The 13,707-nt window shown below is 44.1% G+C and overlaps 1 protein-coding gene and 1 long non-coding RNA gene across 3 annotated transcripts in view; one reads left to right on the top strand and one right to left on the bottom strand.

Moving 5' to 3' along the window:
* The window catches only part of TMC3 (transmembrane channel like 3), a 39,967-nt gene extending 33,253 nt beyond the window's left edge, over positions 1–6,714 (top strand). The window contains exons 18-22 of the mRNA XM_023193392.3: positions 363–488; positions 1,228–1,306; positions 2,518–2,560; positions 4,172–4,427; positions 5,871–6,714. Of these exons, the coding sequence (XP_023049160.2) occupies positions 363–488; positions 1,228–1,306; positions 2,518–2,560; positions 4,172–4,427; positions 5,871–6,714 (1,348 nt within the window). The remainder of the gene's footprint in view (positions 1–362; positions 489–1,227; positions 1,307–2,517; positions 2,561–4,171; positions 4,428–5,870) is intronic.
* The window catches only part of LOC111527185, a 38,044-nt gene that overhangs the window by 23,391 nt on the left and 946 nt on the right, over positions 1–13,707 (bottom strand). For both annotated transcript variants that reach the window (XR_002726581.1, XR_002726582.3), the window contains exon 2: positions 4,230–4,457. This is a non-coding gene — a long non-coding RNA (uncharacterized LOC111527185). The remainder of the gene's footprint in view (positions 1–4,229; positions 4,458–13,707) is intronic.

Genomic DNA, 13,707 nt, shown 5'->3' with positions numbered 1-13,707 from the left:
AGAGGACATTCTACCTGGTCAAAACACAAAATGGTTTTATTAAAACACAGTGCACAGCACTTTTTTTTTCTATATTATCCAGCTGTATTCAAGCAAAACCCTCTAGCATCTTCATCTAGGATTCAAGTCAGCTTTGACACATGTATGTAATATTTAGTCTACCTTAGTGTACATGATTAGAACACACACATACATGCAATGTGATTAATGACCCCATCTTCCATCCTCCATATTAATTAGATATGAAATCATTTGAGGAATGTTATAAATTGGCTTCCAGGCATCCAGCCATTTTCTGATGTCTTGCAGCATCTTTCTGCCAAGAGCAATAAAATCTGGAGTTATGTTTTTCTTTCTCACAGTGGACAAGAGAAAATTTATGACATTGTGTCAGAAACGATTGAGAAAGACTTTCCCGTGTGGTTTGGCTCCGTGGTTGGGCACATCAGTAGCCCCGTGGTCATCCTGCCCGGGGTACTCCTGCTTTTGTGAGTACCACACCTGCCAGCTTTGGAGGGACTCCTGTGTGTTTGGCCAACAAGAAAACGCTGCTTTCCAATAATTATTTAAAATTTATTAGTTCATTCAAAAATCACTTAGGCTTAGAGCCTGATGATCTCAACAGGGACTCTGAGTCACACACCAGAGTCACATGAGGCACTGTGCCATGGAGACACAGCCACTGGGTCTCAGCGAGGGGCCGTGAGGGAGCACTCCATTGCTGTCGAGGTGATTATTGATCCACCAACACCATTTGGTCAATTACTGTGATCACTAGAATGGGGCTGAATGCCATTATTATCATCATCTCATTTTCCAGAAATTTAAATAATCCCGAAAAGGAATTTCACAACTCAGCTGAGTAGCTTTGGCTTGTTTTGGTTTAAAGGAAAAAAATAAAAGTGAGTGGATCCTGTACTCTTAGCTTGATAGACTGCAAAACTTCTCCCCCATTTTCAGGTCTTCCCTATTGCTATCAGTAGTGCAGAATTCCAGGTCAATGAGGGTGCTATGGAAAGCCAGGAAAAGAAAATAAAAGCGGCCCCTTCCCAGTGCTCACTGACTTGAGAATTTGCTGATACATTTTGTCCTTAGTGGAGGGTCAGTGGGTAGCCCACCTCTGGCCTGGGAGCCTCTCATTCCTGCCAACTATCTGCAGGCAATGTGGTCTGAAAAGCAGAAAAGCGAGTTGCAGTTCACTCACTGTCCTGTGTTGTTCTGTCCCAGCATGCTCATCTATTATCTCCAGAGCATCGCACGGTCGCTAAAGCTCAGCAACCACCAGCTCAAAATGCAGATCCAAAACGCAAGTATTTAATGAACTTTGCTATTATGAGTGTGTGTGTCAACCACATGACTGATATCCCACCAGCGTGGGAATACAAGTGAGGTCACATCTTCAAGGTTCTGTGACTCCTGGCCACCCACTATGGTACAAGGCCACCAATCCCCAGATGTCCAAGAGTTATTTCTAAGAATACCCAGGGATGGCTCACCTTTGCTAGGAAGAAGCCTGCTCCTGTTTTTCTTCCTCCTCAAGGGAACTTGCTGCTGCCTCAAGCCTTTCAGTGCCCTCCTGTGACCATACCAAGCCCTCAGTGTGCCGGGTACTTCTGCGAGCTCTGATAGATTGGCAAGGGAGAGAAAGGGCCCCTTCCCAATCCTTGTCAACTTGGGCATCTGAGCCCAGCAGCACTGTTTGTCCCTAAAGCCTCACCTCTTTCATATCCTTTCGTTGTGGCTGTCATTACCTTCTCTCCGTGGGACTCAAACCCCCTCTCTCAGAGCAGTCCTAGGGAAACACACATTCCCAAAACTTCCACAATTTCTCCTCCTCCACATACCTCAGGTGTTCCCTTAGTGCCCTGGGTCCTCCAGACCCCCAGGAGGGATCCCAGGACTGGGATGAGGCCAGTGAGGCTCCCAAAGCACCACATTTAAGGAGGCTCTGTAAGTGTAATGCTGACTCTATCCTTTCACAGCCCTGAAAATAAGTGCCTCCTGAAATTTGGCACCCCACATGCCTCCCTAACCTCACCCATGCAAAAATACTCCTTCCACTTCTATCAGGAAAAAAACAAAAAACAAAAAATAAAAAAACCTCCCATGAACATCAATTCATGCAAAGAAATACAAATTAGCTTCTAATTTGAAATTCATTTGGAGTTACAAAGGCTGCTTTGGTGGAAACATATATCTCCAGTGTTGTTGATCTATATTTTTTTCTTTGTGATTCAGGCAAACTATTATGGGCAGAATCTAAATATGGTCTATTAATTAGCTGTCCCTAAATAAAATTGGCTAGGCATAAAACTTCAGCTCTCAGGTATCTGCATTTATTCACTCTAATAACAGGCCCAAGCCTAGAACATACTGTCCACAGCGGGCAATAGTAGTACAGTCATGGTCCAAGGTAAGAACTATGGCATGTAAATCTTTTTTTCTTCCCCCAGGAATAATATTTGTTACTACTTCCTGCTAAAGCCAAAACAAACATGCATATCATTTGCATTTTAGGCAAGATCAGAGGATAAGAAAAAGGTTGCCCAGATGGTAGAAGGTAAGTATTTCTGTTTCTTTTTTTTTGTTTGTTTTGTTTTGAGGCAGAGTCTTGCTCTGTCACCCAGGCTGGAGTGCAGTGGCATGATCTCGGCTCACTGCAACCTCCATCTTCCGGGTTCAAGTGATTCTCTTGCCTCAGCCTCCTGAGTAGCTGGCATTACAGATGCATGCCATCATGCTCGGCTAATTTTTATATTTTCACCAGAGTTGGTCAGGCTGGTCTCAAACTCCTGACCTCGTGATCCACCCACCTTGGCCTCCCAAAGTGCTGGGGTTACAGGTGTGAGCCACCGTGCCTGTCCTAATATTTTTTTTTTAAATGCAGAGATCTGCTGTCTCAGTTAGTGGACATTTAAAACTATAGCCATTTAAAGTAGTTTGCGGTATACTACCAATAAAAATTCCTGATAACCTGTGGTTTTTCACAAGTAACTAGGCACAATAAAATAAAGTCTAGGGATATAAATGTTGTTCTAAATCTTCAATTTTTATATCATATCCAGGCCCATGAATAATCCCAAAACATGTGTAAAACCAGAAGGAAGTATTGAAGTAGGAGAGGAAAATTAGCACATTCATTTGGATGAAAACCCAAAGAATCTCTTTGGTTCACTTTTGTGTACTTTCTCTCCATGGCCCATCTCTTCCTTGCAATTGTTCCCTCTCAGGTCCCTTCCCTGAGCCTCCTTAGGTTCTGTCCTGTCCCTGCAGAGCAGGGAGAATGGAAGCATGTGGCATAGAAGTCTGCTGTGGTCTGAAGGGAAGAAAGTGGGCAAGGGCAGCTTGAAGGAGATGAATCTGTTTCTCAGGACCACTAACAGAGTGCTGTGAGCCAGAAGGCTCATTGGGCACCATTAACATGGCACAGCGTACATGAATGAGAAAGGGACCTAGAAGGGCTCTAGGGACTAGCTCACACAGCTGTTGCAATACTTCACTAATTGGAAGGGACCTATTCCTCTCCAGAAAAATGCCTGAGCAAGAGCCCTAAGGCCTAAGGATTATGCTTGCTTGCTCCATCAGCTTTTCAGAGAGAAGCCTACAATTGCTAATGATTACTGAAAGTGGCTGTGGCTCACGCCATAAAACGCCTCTCTAATTGTCATCACTTATTTGCCCATTAAGCATAATTAAATTTAGTTCAGGTCACCTTCAAAAGCCAGAACCCACATAGACTGTTTCAGGATAACAATAGCATTGTCCAGTGTTCATTTTCCAACTCAAGACCACATCTTTTTTCAGAATGCATGTGAACTGTTTCCAAAGAATCGTAATTGTTGTGTAAGCTTTATTATCTCCATTGAATAGATAAGGAACTGCAGGCCCAAATCTGTTAAGTACTTGCTTTGCCTCATGGGAGCATCAGATGGAGCACTATAAAGCCCTGTGTTCACTTGATTCCTCCTACACTCCCAGCTCCAACTTTCAGGGATGAAATCATTTGAATTACAGAATGTTTGTTGCCCACTGGTTAGGTGTATTTGTAGGTGAACTCAATTGTTTGTGGACCAACTCTTGGATGTCATAAAACTCTTGCAACTCACCTCACCTGAAGGTGTCACCTGCTCAGTGATACCTGTCTTCTCACAATGCCTCCCTCTCCCTGCAGCCCGAATCCAGACCCAGGAAGAAAGCACCAAGAAGCTTCCAAACAACAGTGATCTTACCAGCCAGCTGTCCTCAGCGCACTCGGGCACACCCCAAAACAACGGCAACGTGGTCCATTTTGACTCAGGGAGCAGCAACAGTGGCAGGATAGAGACAGTCGCACAGTCCATGCCCCAGAGCCCCAGGCCAGGGGACAGGGCTCCTAGCTCACCTCTCCCTGGGGTCTCCAAATCCAGGCTAGAGCATAAAACTAACAGGTGAGGCTCCACTGCAGCACAGATGAAAACCTGGAAAGTGAGAGATTTGAAGGCCTCAGCAGCTTCAGGAGGCCAAGGCCATTAAATTCTAATTCTCCCAGAAGACATGGGGTCAGGAGACTGTGACAGCTGGTACTGAGAAGAAATGGAGGCGGGCTGGGGGTGTCAAAGTTTATTAAACAGGACAAATTCTTCCTCCTAGGTTATCTGCCATTTAACTTGTAAGCAAACCTTCTAGTCAACCTAGGATAAACATTTGTCTAGGCTAAGAAAATAACTGTTTATTTTTTAGTTCCACACTGGTCGTATTATTGGCAAGATCTTCCATATTTTAGCTCTAGTCTGGTCAAGTTATTGGCAAGGTCAAGGAAAGCAGTAGATCCCTTCCTACTTTGATGGAGGTAGGACCCCTGGAAAGATGAAGGTGATAGACCTGCAGTGGCCCAAACTCATTTGATCTGAATGTAGCACAGTGAAAGCAATATAGATAAAATACAGGGGCTCTCTTTTTTAAAGATAATGACTAAGTTAGCAAAGAACTTGAAGTCTTCTTATATAAGGAGTTGTCTGCATGTCTCTATAGGGTCTTGACAAGGAGAAAGGGTTCAAACACTCCTTGGGAGGCCACTAGTGGTCAAGCCACAGCCACCATACAGATCAAGTCTTTATCAGGAAGAACTTCTTTTTTTTTTTTTTTTTTTGAGAGAGAGTTTCGCTCTTGTCACCCAGGCTAGAGTGCAGTGGTGCAATCTCGCCTCACTGCAACCTCCACCTCCCAGGTTCAAGCAATTCTCCTGCCTCAGCCTCCCAAGTAGCTGGGATTACAGGCACCTGCCACCACACCCAGCTATTTTTTGTATTTTCAATAGAGACCGGGTTTCACCATCTTGAGCAGGCTGGTCTCAAACTCCTGACCTTAAGTGATCCACCTGCCTTGGCCTCCCAAAGTTCTGGGATTGCAAGTATGAACCACTGTACCTGGCCAGGGAAGAACTGTTTAATATGTACAACTCCCCTCCAGCCACCCGTGGAAACTCAGAGAAGTGCTTGAGAAGTCAGACAGCTGCTTAGCAGAAAGGATGAGAAACTGTGTTCCTAACATGTGCTTCAGAGACACTAGTCCCCCTATGTGCCTCCTGACACAAAGAGGGCTCTGTGATGAAATACACTAGCACAGTACCCCTTGCTCTGCACTCTTCATAGAGACTCACGTGTACATCACTGATTTAGGGTTCTGAAAATGCCAGCAGTAAACAAAACTGTTTAGCCCAGTCCCCCAAATGTCTCTGTGCTCACAATCCACAGAACACCCACTATCCAGTTGGAAACAGCCTCAGTGAAAATGCTCAGGTCACACTCAGAACCACTGACAGGTCACAGTCCTCAGGTGTGGGGCTCTGAGACCACCAAAGCCACAGCTACTTAACCGCCCCTGTCTTACAGGTATCTGCATGGTCTGTGTGCAAGTACCAGCGACCTTCACAGGAACAGATCGCGCACACCTATGACATTTACAAAGCACATCGAAGATGTACACTCAGAACCTCTTTTCCGAAAAGACTTTCAGCAAATGAACCCACCTCACCGTGGACCAGAGGCCTCGACTTTGGTGACACAGGGTCCCAAGCCCCACACCCCCAGATACTATGTCATTAATGAACGTGACTCTTACAAGAAAAAACATCTAAATGTCTGGCCAGAAAGACATTTCAAGATAGATGCTTCAGGTGACATTGTGGAGCTGTACCCTAGGAACGTGCGACAATATGCATCCTGGGTCCCCCGCCAGCCTCCCTCCCCACAGCTGAGTGAAGAAGAGGAGGAGACGCCAAGGAGAGATTGGATCAAACAGTCTCTTCCCCCACGCTCTCTGATAGACCTCCGTCGGGCTCCTCATTTTTATATTGGGGAGAGGTCCGAAAGTCAGAACCTGGCTCCCAAGCACCAGGGGAGGGTGCACTACAAGTCGTGGAAGGAAGATTTTGAGGGTCACCTTGAGAGGCCAGCCTATGTGCCCAAAAAGCCACGATCCCGGAATTTCCAATACCCACAGCCCCCTCTGAAGCCCAGAGGGAAGCCCAGGTTTGAGCCATCCCTCACAGAATCTGACTCTGTGTCGGCAGCATCCAGCAGTGACCAGCAGAACAGCAGTGCTGACCAGTACCTGCAGGTCACCCACAGCCAGGGCAGGTTCCCGAGGTCCGTGGGCAAGCCCAGCAGGAGGAAGGCCAAGTCGGGGCAGGAGCTGACCATGGATCTGGATGACTTGATTTGTTCAAATGTCTAGGCTTCCTCCAGTGTCCCATTCCTAGAGGTCAGGCCCCTATTGGAGTGCTGGGCCAGCACATGGCATCTCCCTTTCTGGAAAAAGAGATGAACATGGTGTTAGAGACCTGAGGGGCATGGCCAGCCGCTGCTAGCTGAGGCCCTGAGGCTGACAGGGTTACAGGTACCTATTCTACAGCTACTGTTGGCCAAATGTATCCGAGTTAGGTGGTACCAAAGTATGTTACCAGCGGCGAATCATCACGTGTCTGCAGCAACCTCAATACTTGCCTCCTCAGAAGAATTTGGCAGAGGGGCACAAGACAGAAGGAGAGACTGAGGCAACTTTTACAGCAGGCATGAAAGTTTACTGAAAAGCTTTAAAGCAGGAATGGAAGAACGTAAAATATATTTAGTAGAGGGGCAAGCAGGCGACTTGAGAGATCGAGTGCGCCATTTGACCTCTGACTTGGGGTTTTACACGTTGTCGTGCTTCCGGTGTCTTGCGTTACTTCTCCCCGATTCTTCCCTTTCTTCCCTTGGGGTGGGCTGTCCGCATGCGCAGTAGTGGCCTGCTAGCGCTTGGGAGGGGAGCATGCGCAGTGTCTTTACTGGCGTTGTGCACATGCTCACTCAAGGTTCTTCCCTTACAAAATTGAATGCTCAATTTTGTCTTTTAGTGCACATCCTTGAGCCCACTCACCCAACTCCTGACATTTCATCGGGAAGCTGCTGACCACCAGTTTCAGGTTTTTTCTACCTATTGGGAGACGGTCTTTCCTTGGTGCCAGCTGTGACCAATTATTTTAGAGAGACAACTAACAGCCACCTGACCATCACCTGATGGTCGCCTGACATTCCTGGGGGTTGTGTTGAAGAAGGAATTCATGAATTTTACAAGTATAATCAAAGACAACCAAAAATTTTTACTTTTTCCTTCAAAAGCTAAGTGTAGTGTAGCTCCCCAATAGTGTAAATTAAAGAAGAATACTAACTGCCTGTTTTTCCTTCTGTGCTCAGCAAGCCTTATCTGTACTTGCTAGTTTCACATTCCTTGAGGCTCAGTGAGTTCCTGCGTCACCTCCCTAGTGCAGCTGCAAAATTACAAGGTTGATGCAGAAACATGGCTTCCAAGGGATGTGGAACATGTAGTGCAGATAAACGTAAAAGATTGATCAACTGCCTTTGTTCTCGCTTCTGTAAGTACGCTTCCTGCCTCATGTAGCTCCCGGCCACTGACTGCTTAAAAGGTGGCTGCTTTCTTTGTCCAGGGCTCAGACTTTCCTGGACACTAGTCCTACTGAGCCAGGTGATCACCTTTTAATAAAGAACTTTCCTGAACTCACTCTGTTAGGTGTCTCCCAACTTTGTCCTACAACATTTCGTTGTCAGGAGCCCCCACTGTCTGCTCATGTCTGACGCTACCCACTGCAACACTACCACCCATGCGCGGATTGTTTCCTTGCGGCTCTTTGCATCCAGAAGCACATCAGGCGATCATTTCAATGAAACTCAGTGCTTTGCCTCCTTTTGGGTTGACCATAAATCATAAGCAAGCCAGAGATCTCATCCTGCCTGCTGAAGCCTCACCTGAATGATACGAGTTAACTGTTTGTATTGCAATGCTGTATTTCAACAGACAAAAGTCATCTTCTCTAATAAGCACCCCAAATCAGGTGGCCACCCTTAAAGATATCACAGTGCTTTGTTTGTACGAATAATCAGTTTAGTAATGACAAGAGTAAATAACATTTATTGAGAACTTATTTTACTGTGCTAACTGGGCAGTATATCTGTATTAATACATCAGGACACTTAGATTGGAAGTAATCCATGATTTATCCCTAAGGTTTACTGGTTTGCTTAACTGGGAAGGATGAGAATCAAGTTAGCCTCAGGCCCAACTGGAGCCCGGGCATTAAAGCATCCTCGGGAATCTCTTTTCACCTCTCTGCTCTATTTCGATGTTTGTTGACCTCATTTTCTCCTACTGGCAACAGGCTTCCTCCATGTAGTCAATGGAGAAGGAAATCACAGCCACAGAAAATGCCGGGTTTACACCACCCAGCCAGTAAGTCCAGAGGGAAGAACAGCGCTGTTTCCCTGCACACCCCCCGCCCCCTTCACATTATCTTCACCTTTATGGGCTGATGTCCTTGGATTCTTCTACGGGCATTCTGCAGGGTTTGGGCAGCAGTGTGCTCAATCTGCCATGGTTAACCAGGAGCACACCCTGATTCAAATTTCCAGGATAACTCTCTTCACTCTAAATTGTGTCTTTTAAACATTTGTCTCTTCCACCAGATTGTGTCTTTGCAGCAAGAATGGTGTTGTATTCATTCTGCGTTCTCAGTAACTGACACTTAGATATTGTATTCGTTTTCTATTACTGCATAACAAATTTAGTAGGCTTAAAAGAATGCAGACTTATCATCTCAGTTTCCATGGATCAGGAGTCCAGGCCCAGCTTAGGTGGATCCTGAGCTCAGGGTCTCACCAGGCTATAATCCAGGTGTCTGCCAGAGTTGGCATCCCATTTGAGGTTCAGAGTCCTCTTCCAAGCTTAGGTGATTATTGGCAGAATTCATTTGTTTGAGGTCCTAGGACTGAGGCCCTCCACTCCTAGAGGCTGCCCGCAACTCCCTGCCACAAGGCCCTCCCCACAGCATGGCTGTTTGCATCTTCAAAGCCAGAAAGAGAGTGTTTCTTCAGTTTTGAATTTCTTTCCTTCCAGGGAAAGCCTGAACCCACTTTTTAAAAAGGCTCACCTGATTAGGTCAGGCCCACCCAGATAATCTCTTTTGATTAACTCAGAGTTAACTGAGTGGAGATCTCATTACATCTTCAAAATGACTTCACTTTTACTCTATCTGGGAGTAAAATATCATCATATACACAAGTGCCAGCATACTCAAGGGAAGAAGATTATATAGGGCATGTATACTAGGGAGCAGCAATCTTGGAGGCCAACCACAGATAATAAACATCTGTTGAACGTGAATGGGTGAACAAATAAATGAAAGAATTGTCCTAATGAATGAATCACAGGGTTATATTCTAAGATATATCACCAATTCTAAACAGAAAGAAAAGTCCAGTGTAAATACCACCATTTTAAAAGTACATACAGATTAACACCTCTCCTGAAATTTAGGAAAAGGAGTGGACGTATTTTCAAATATCTTGACATGACAAATCCAAGAGGTTGCAGTCTGCTCAAGATTCAATGTTCTACAATGCCATGGAAATGTGCTTTTGAGATAGAGATGCTCATGGGAGATTCATGATGATGGTCCCCTCTTCCAGATGCTTGGTCTGGGACTGTGGCCTCAAGCTCCCTGGGACATTAAAACATATTGTGGAAAAGGCCGGCCTTTCCTCCAGACACCTGTGGGAGCACCATTGTCTGTGTGGGAGTGGGGAGGTGCTTCTTTAGGACTTGAGGACAAGAGTGGCCAAACACATGCAGCATTGAAAGTATGAGTATCACTCTCCAATGCACAACACAGCTCACATGCACTCTGGCACTTACTGTTGGGTTAGGTCTTTAATTTAATTAAATTTAAAAGACATAGAATAGCACAAAGTCTACTGGGACAAGCACCAATATTCCTACTGTGAGGGTCAACAACTGCCAAGATTGGAATTTTATTTCCATTTAGCCATTTTGTTACTATTAATAATACAGAAAATATTACAGATACAGTCAAAGCCTACTCTAATCCCTACACAAAGTCTCATTCCCTTCACACTAGGAAGAGTTTGGAGTACATCCATTGATCAATCATTTATAGTTTTATATGTTGTATGTGTATATATGTATAAGCATCCATAAACAATATGTAAGCACATCTTAAGTAAACAGTATTATACTGCATGTATTAATGCACATATTTATATTTTTAGCAAAAAAATAGACCAAACTCGTTATAACTGTAGCAAAGTATTTCATCGTGTGAATAAACTACATAATATTGATCCATTTTTTTAAAGATGGACATTGAAATCATTTCTACTTCTTTGCTGCTGAAAATAATGTTGCACTAAACATCTTTTATATGTCCATCTTCATGTATCTTCTTGGCACACACATGTGCCAGTGTTTACTTAGAAGTGAATATCAGTCCTCCAAAAAGAGAAATCCCTAGCTCATAAGAGATGAGCATGTTCATTTTCACTAGCAGCTCCTTTATTAGTCCTCACAAGTCCAGACATCTGTGCACACTTCCTCTAGAGCATGAGAGGGTTATTTCCTTATAGTCTCACCAAGGCCTGATACTGTCACACCATCTCATTTTTGCCAATCTGATGAAAAAATTACACCAACTTATTTTAATTAAATTGCACTTTTGATTGTTATCATCTCTCCCTAAGTCAACTGGCCATTTGCATTTCCTCTTCTGAGAATTGATTGCCTATTCAACATCTTTGTTCATTTTTCTGTAAACATCAACCATCATCACTGTGAAAGGAGCTCATAAAGCTCCTGACAAAAGCACCACATGATAATCAGTTATCCCTTTCCCTTCCCTGAACTCTAGCCCTTGTCTAAGTTGCAGGAACAGAAAGCCACAAACCTACTCTGTCAAAATGCCTTTGCATAATTGTGGTTTCACAACATTGCTTTGTATTTTAGCAACAGTCCATGGGGGTGTACGTTTCTGCTTTTGGTCAAACTATTATTGAGGACATGATCCACAACATTATTAAAATCTCTCCTAAAAACACCTACATAACAAACTCCTCTCAGGTCTCAAAGATCAGACTCCATTAAAGAGTGAATCCCTTTCGATAAGAGTAGTTCAGTAAATATCTTAGTAACTTCAGAATGCTTCCTTTAGTCATTCCTTTTGTCTCAGAATTCACAAGTGCCAGGAAAATTAGAGCAAAGTTTTCTGCACATCTCTAAAAGGCTAACTTCCCTAGCCTAAGGTACTATTTTCCAGCTACTCTGTGTGTGTGTGTTTTCCTTCTTTTTAGAGTTTGCAGGTTGTTGTTTTATTTTTGCACATTTCACACTTAACACTACATATACTCATAGGATGCAGTAGACAGGAAAGCATATGAGTAAACACGTGACCTTTGGAAAGAGAAATTGGATGTTTGCCATAGCTCTGCCACTTCCCAGCTGTATGGCCTTGGATACCCTACTACTCCCATTGCAAAATGGTGCTGCGGTATTGTTGTGAAGTTAAATGGCCCAATACAGGTAAAGTGCTTAGGATAGTGGCTAGCAAGAAGTAAGTGCTGAGTAATGATTAGCTGTTGCTAAGTAAACAATAAACATAGACATGCTTACATTTGTAGATTCACATAGCATCTGCCCAAGCTAACTTAGTAAATATGCATGCAATTCTTCACCAGTGTCTAAGTGGAAAGCAGACACTGCACTCTATTCAGGGCCTTGTAAGATTGGAGCATGTGGACACTTGGGCCCATCCCCTCTATAGTCTCTCTGGTGGTGGTGTGAGTTAGAAGCTACTGGACTACCTACCCCCATATACACCTAATAAAAATTCATCTGGGACTTTAATGACGTCTGGTGGACAACTGGGTGACTCAGAGGCCTCTCAAGACCTTGTGGGAAGGGCTCTGATCAATGGAATCTCCAGAGCTCAGTCATTCCTCCATCCACTTCAGCTCCAAACTGCAGCCTCAGACAGACTACAAAATAGATTTCTGTCCCAGACCCCTGGGAACCACTGTGTGCGCAGCTCTCACCTTCCCTCTGTTTCAACCATCTGCTCACTCTGCCCCGTGCCAGCCTCCAGTGATAAAATAGATGAGTGGCCTGCTCCAAGGCTGCCCCAACCTCACCAATCTCCTACTTCCAGTTTGTCACAGGCCTCAGGGACAAACAGTTTGCTTCTCCAAATATTTTGTATATCCAGACGTTCCCATTTCCTAGGAGCAAAATAGTGCTACTATAGTCCTACAGGGGATCTGCTTCACCCCCACTTTCCACCATCTGTGCTAGGTTATTTTGATGGCTACATAATATTCCACTAAATGGATGTTCTGTAACTTTGTTTAATATACTGTTAAATAGGTTGCTTCCAGTTGCAAGATTAATTTTATACATCTTTGTGCAGGAAGAGTCACTGGATCAAAGAACAAGTAGAGTAAAATTTTAATACATGTTGTTATTCTGTTCCCAGGAGGTTGCATACATTTATACTCTCATCCACAGTGTATAACTATTTCTCCATACCTCACCAACACAGGGTATAAACAAACTTCTTCATGTCTGCCCATCAATAGGTTTAAAAAAAAGCCTCTCCTTGCTTTAATTTTTCATTCCCTAACAATGAATGAGGTTCTGCATCTTTTTATAGCTTTGTTAGTCATGTCAATTAATTTTTCCACAAAGTATCTTTCCATATCTAACGCATTCTTTTTGTCTATGGGGTTTCTGAAAATTGCTTAATGATTTGTATGAGCCCTTGGTTCAATAAGAAAACTTATGTGTTAAAGTGTGTCCTGATTTTTTCTCATATTATCTAACTTTTTTTGAAATTTTGATGTGCTTAATTTTAATTGGGGTTAATTTACTAGTCTTTTCTTTTATGGGTCCTGAGAGTATTCACATGAGTTACTTCCTTTGCTCTTCACAAGGCCATAGGGAACATTTGTTTGTTTGTTTATTTTTATTAATTTTTGAGACAGAGTCTTGCTTTGTGTAGCCCAGGCGGGAGTGCAGTGGTGTGATCACGGCTCACTGCAGCCTCTGCCTCCTGGGTTCAAGCAATCCTCCCACCTCAGTCCCCCAAGTAGATGGGATAACAGCCCCTCGTCACCATGCCTGGCTAATTTTTGTATTTTTAGCAGAGATGGAGGCTCGCCATGTTGCCCAGGCTGGTCCCGAACTCCTGGGTTCAAGTGATCTCCTGCCCTGGCCTCCCAAAGTGCTGGGATTACAGGCATGAGCCACCAGACTCCACCACGAACATTTATGATGTATCCCATTTCACCTTGGAGCAAACTGAAAGCTCAAAGAATAATGAGTGAATCTGGG

The sequence above is a fragment of the Piliocolobus tephrosceles genome, chromosome 6 (genome assembly GCF_002776525.5).
Source record: "Piliocolobus tephrosceles isolate RC106 chromosome 6, ASM277652v3, whole genome shotgun sequence".
NCBI lineage: Eukaryota > Metazoa > Chordata > Mammalia > Primates > Cercopithecidae > Piliocolobus > Piliocolobus tephrosceles.
The sequence above is the reverse complement of the archived record's forward strand: the minus strand, read 5'-3'. Positions and strand labels throughout refer to the sequence as shown.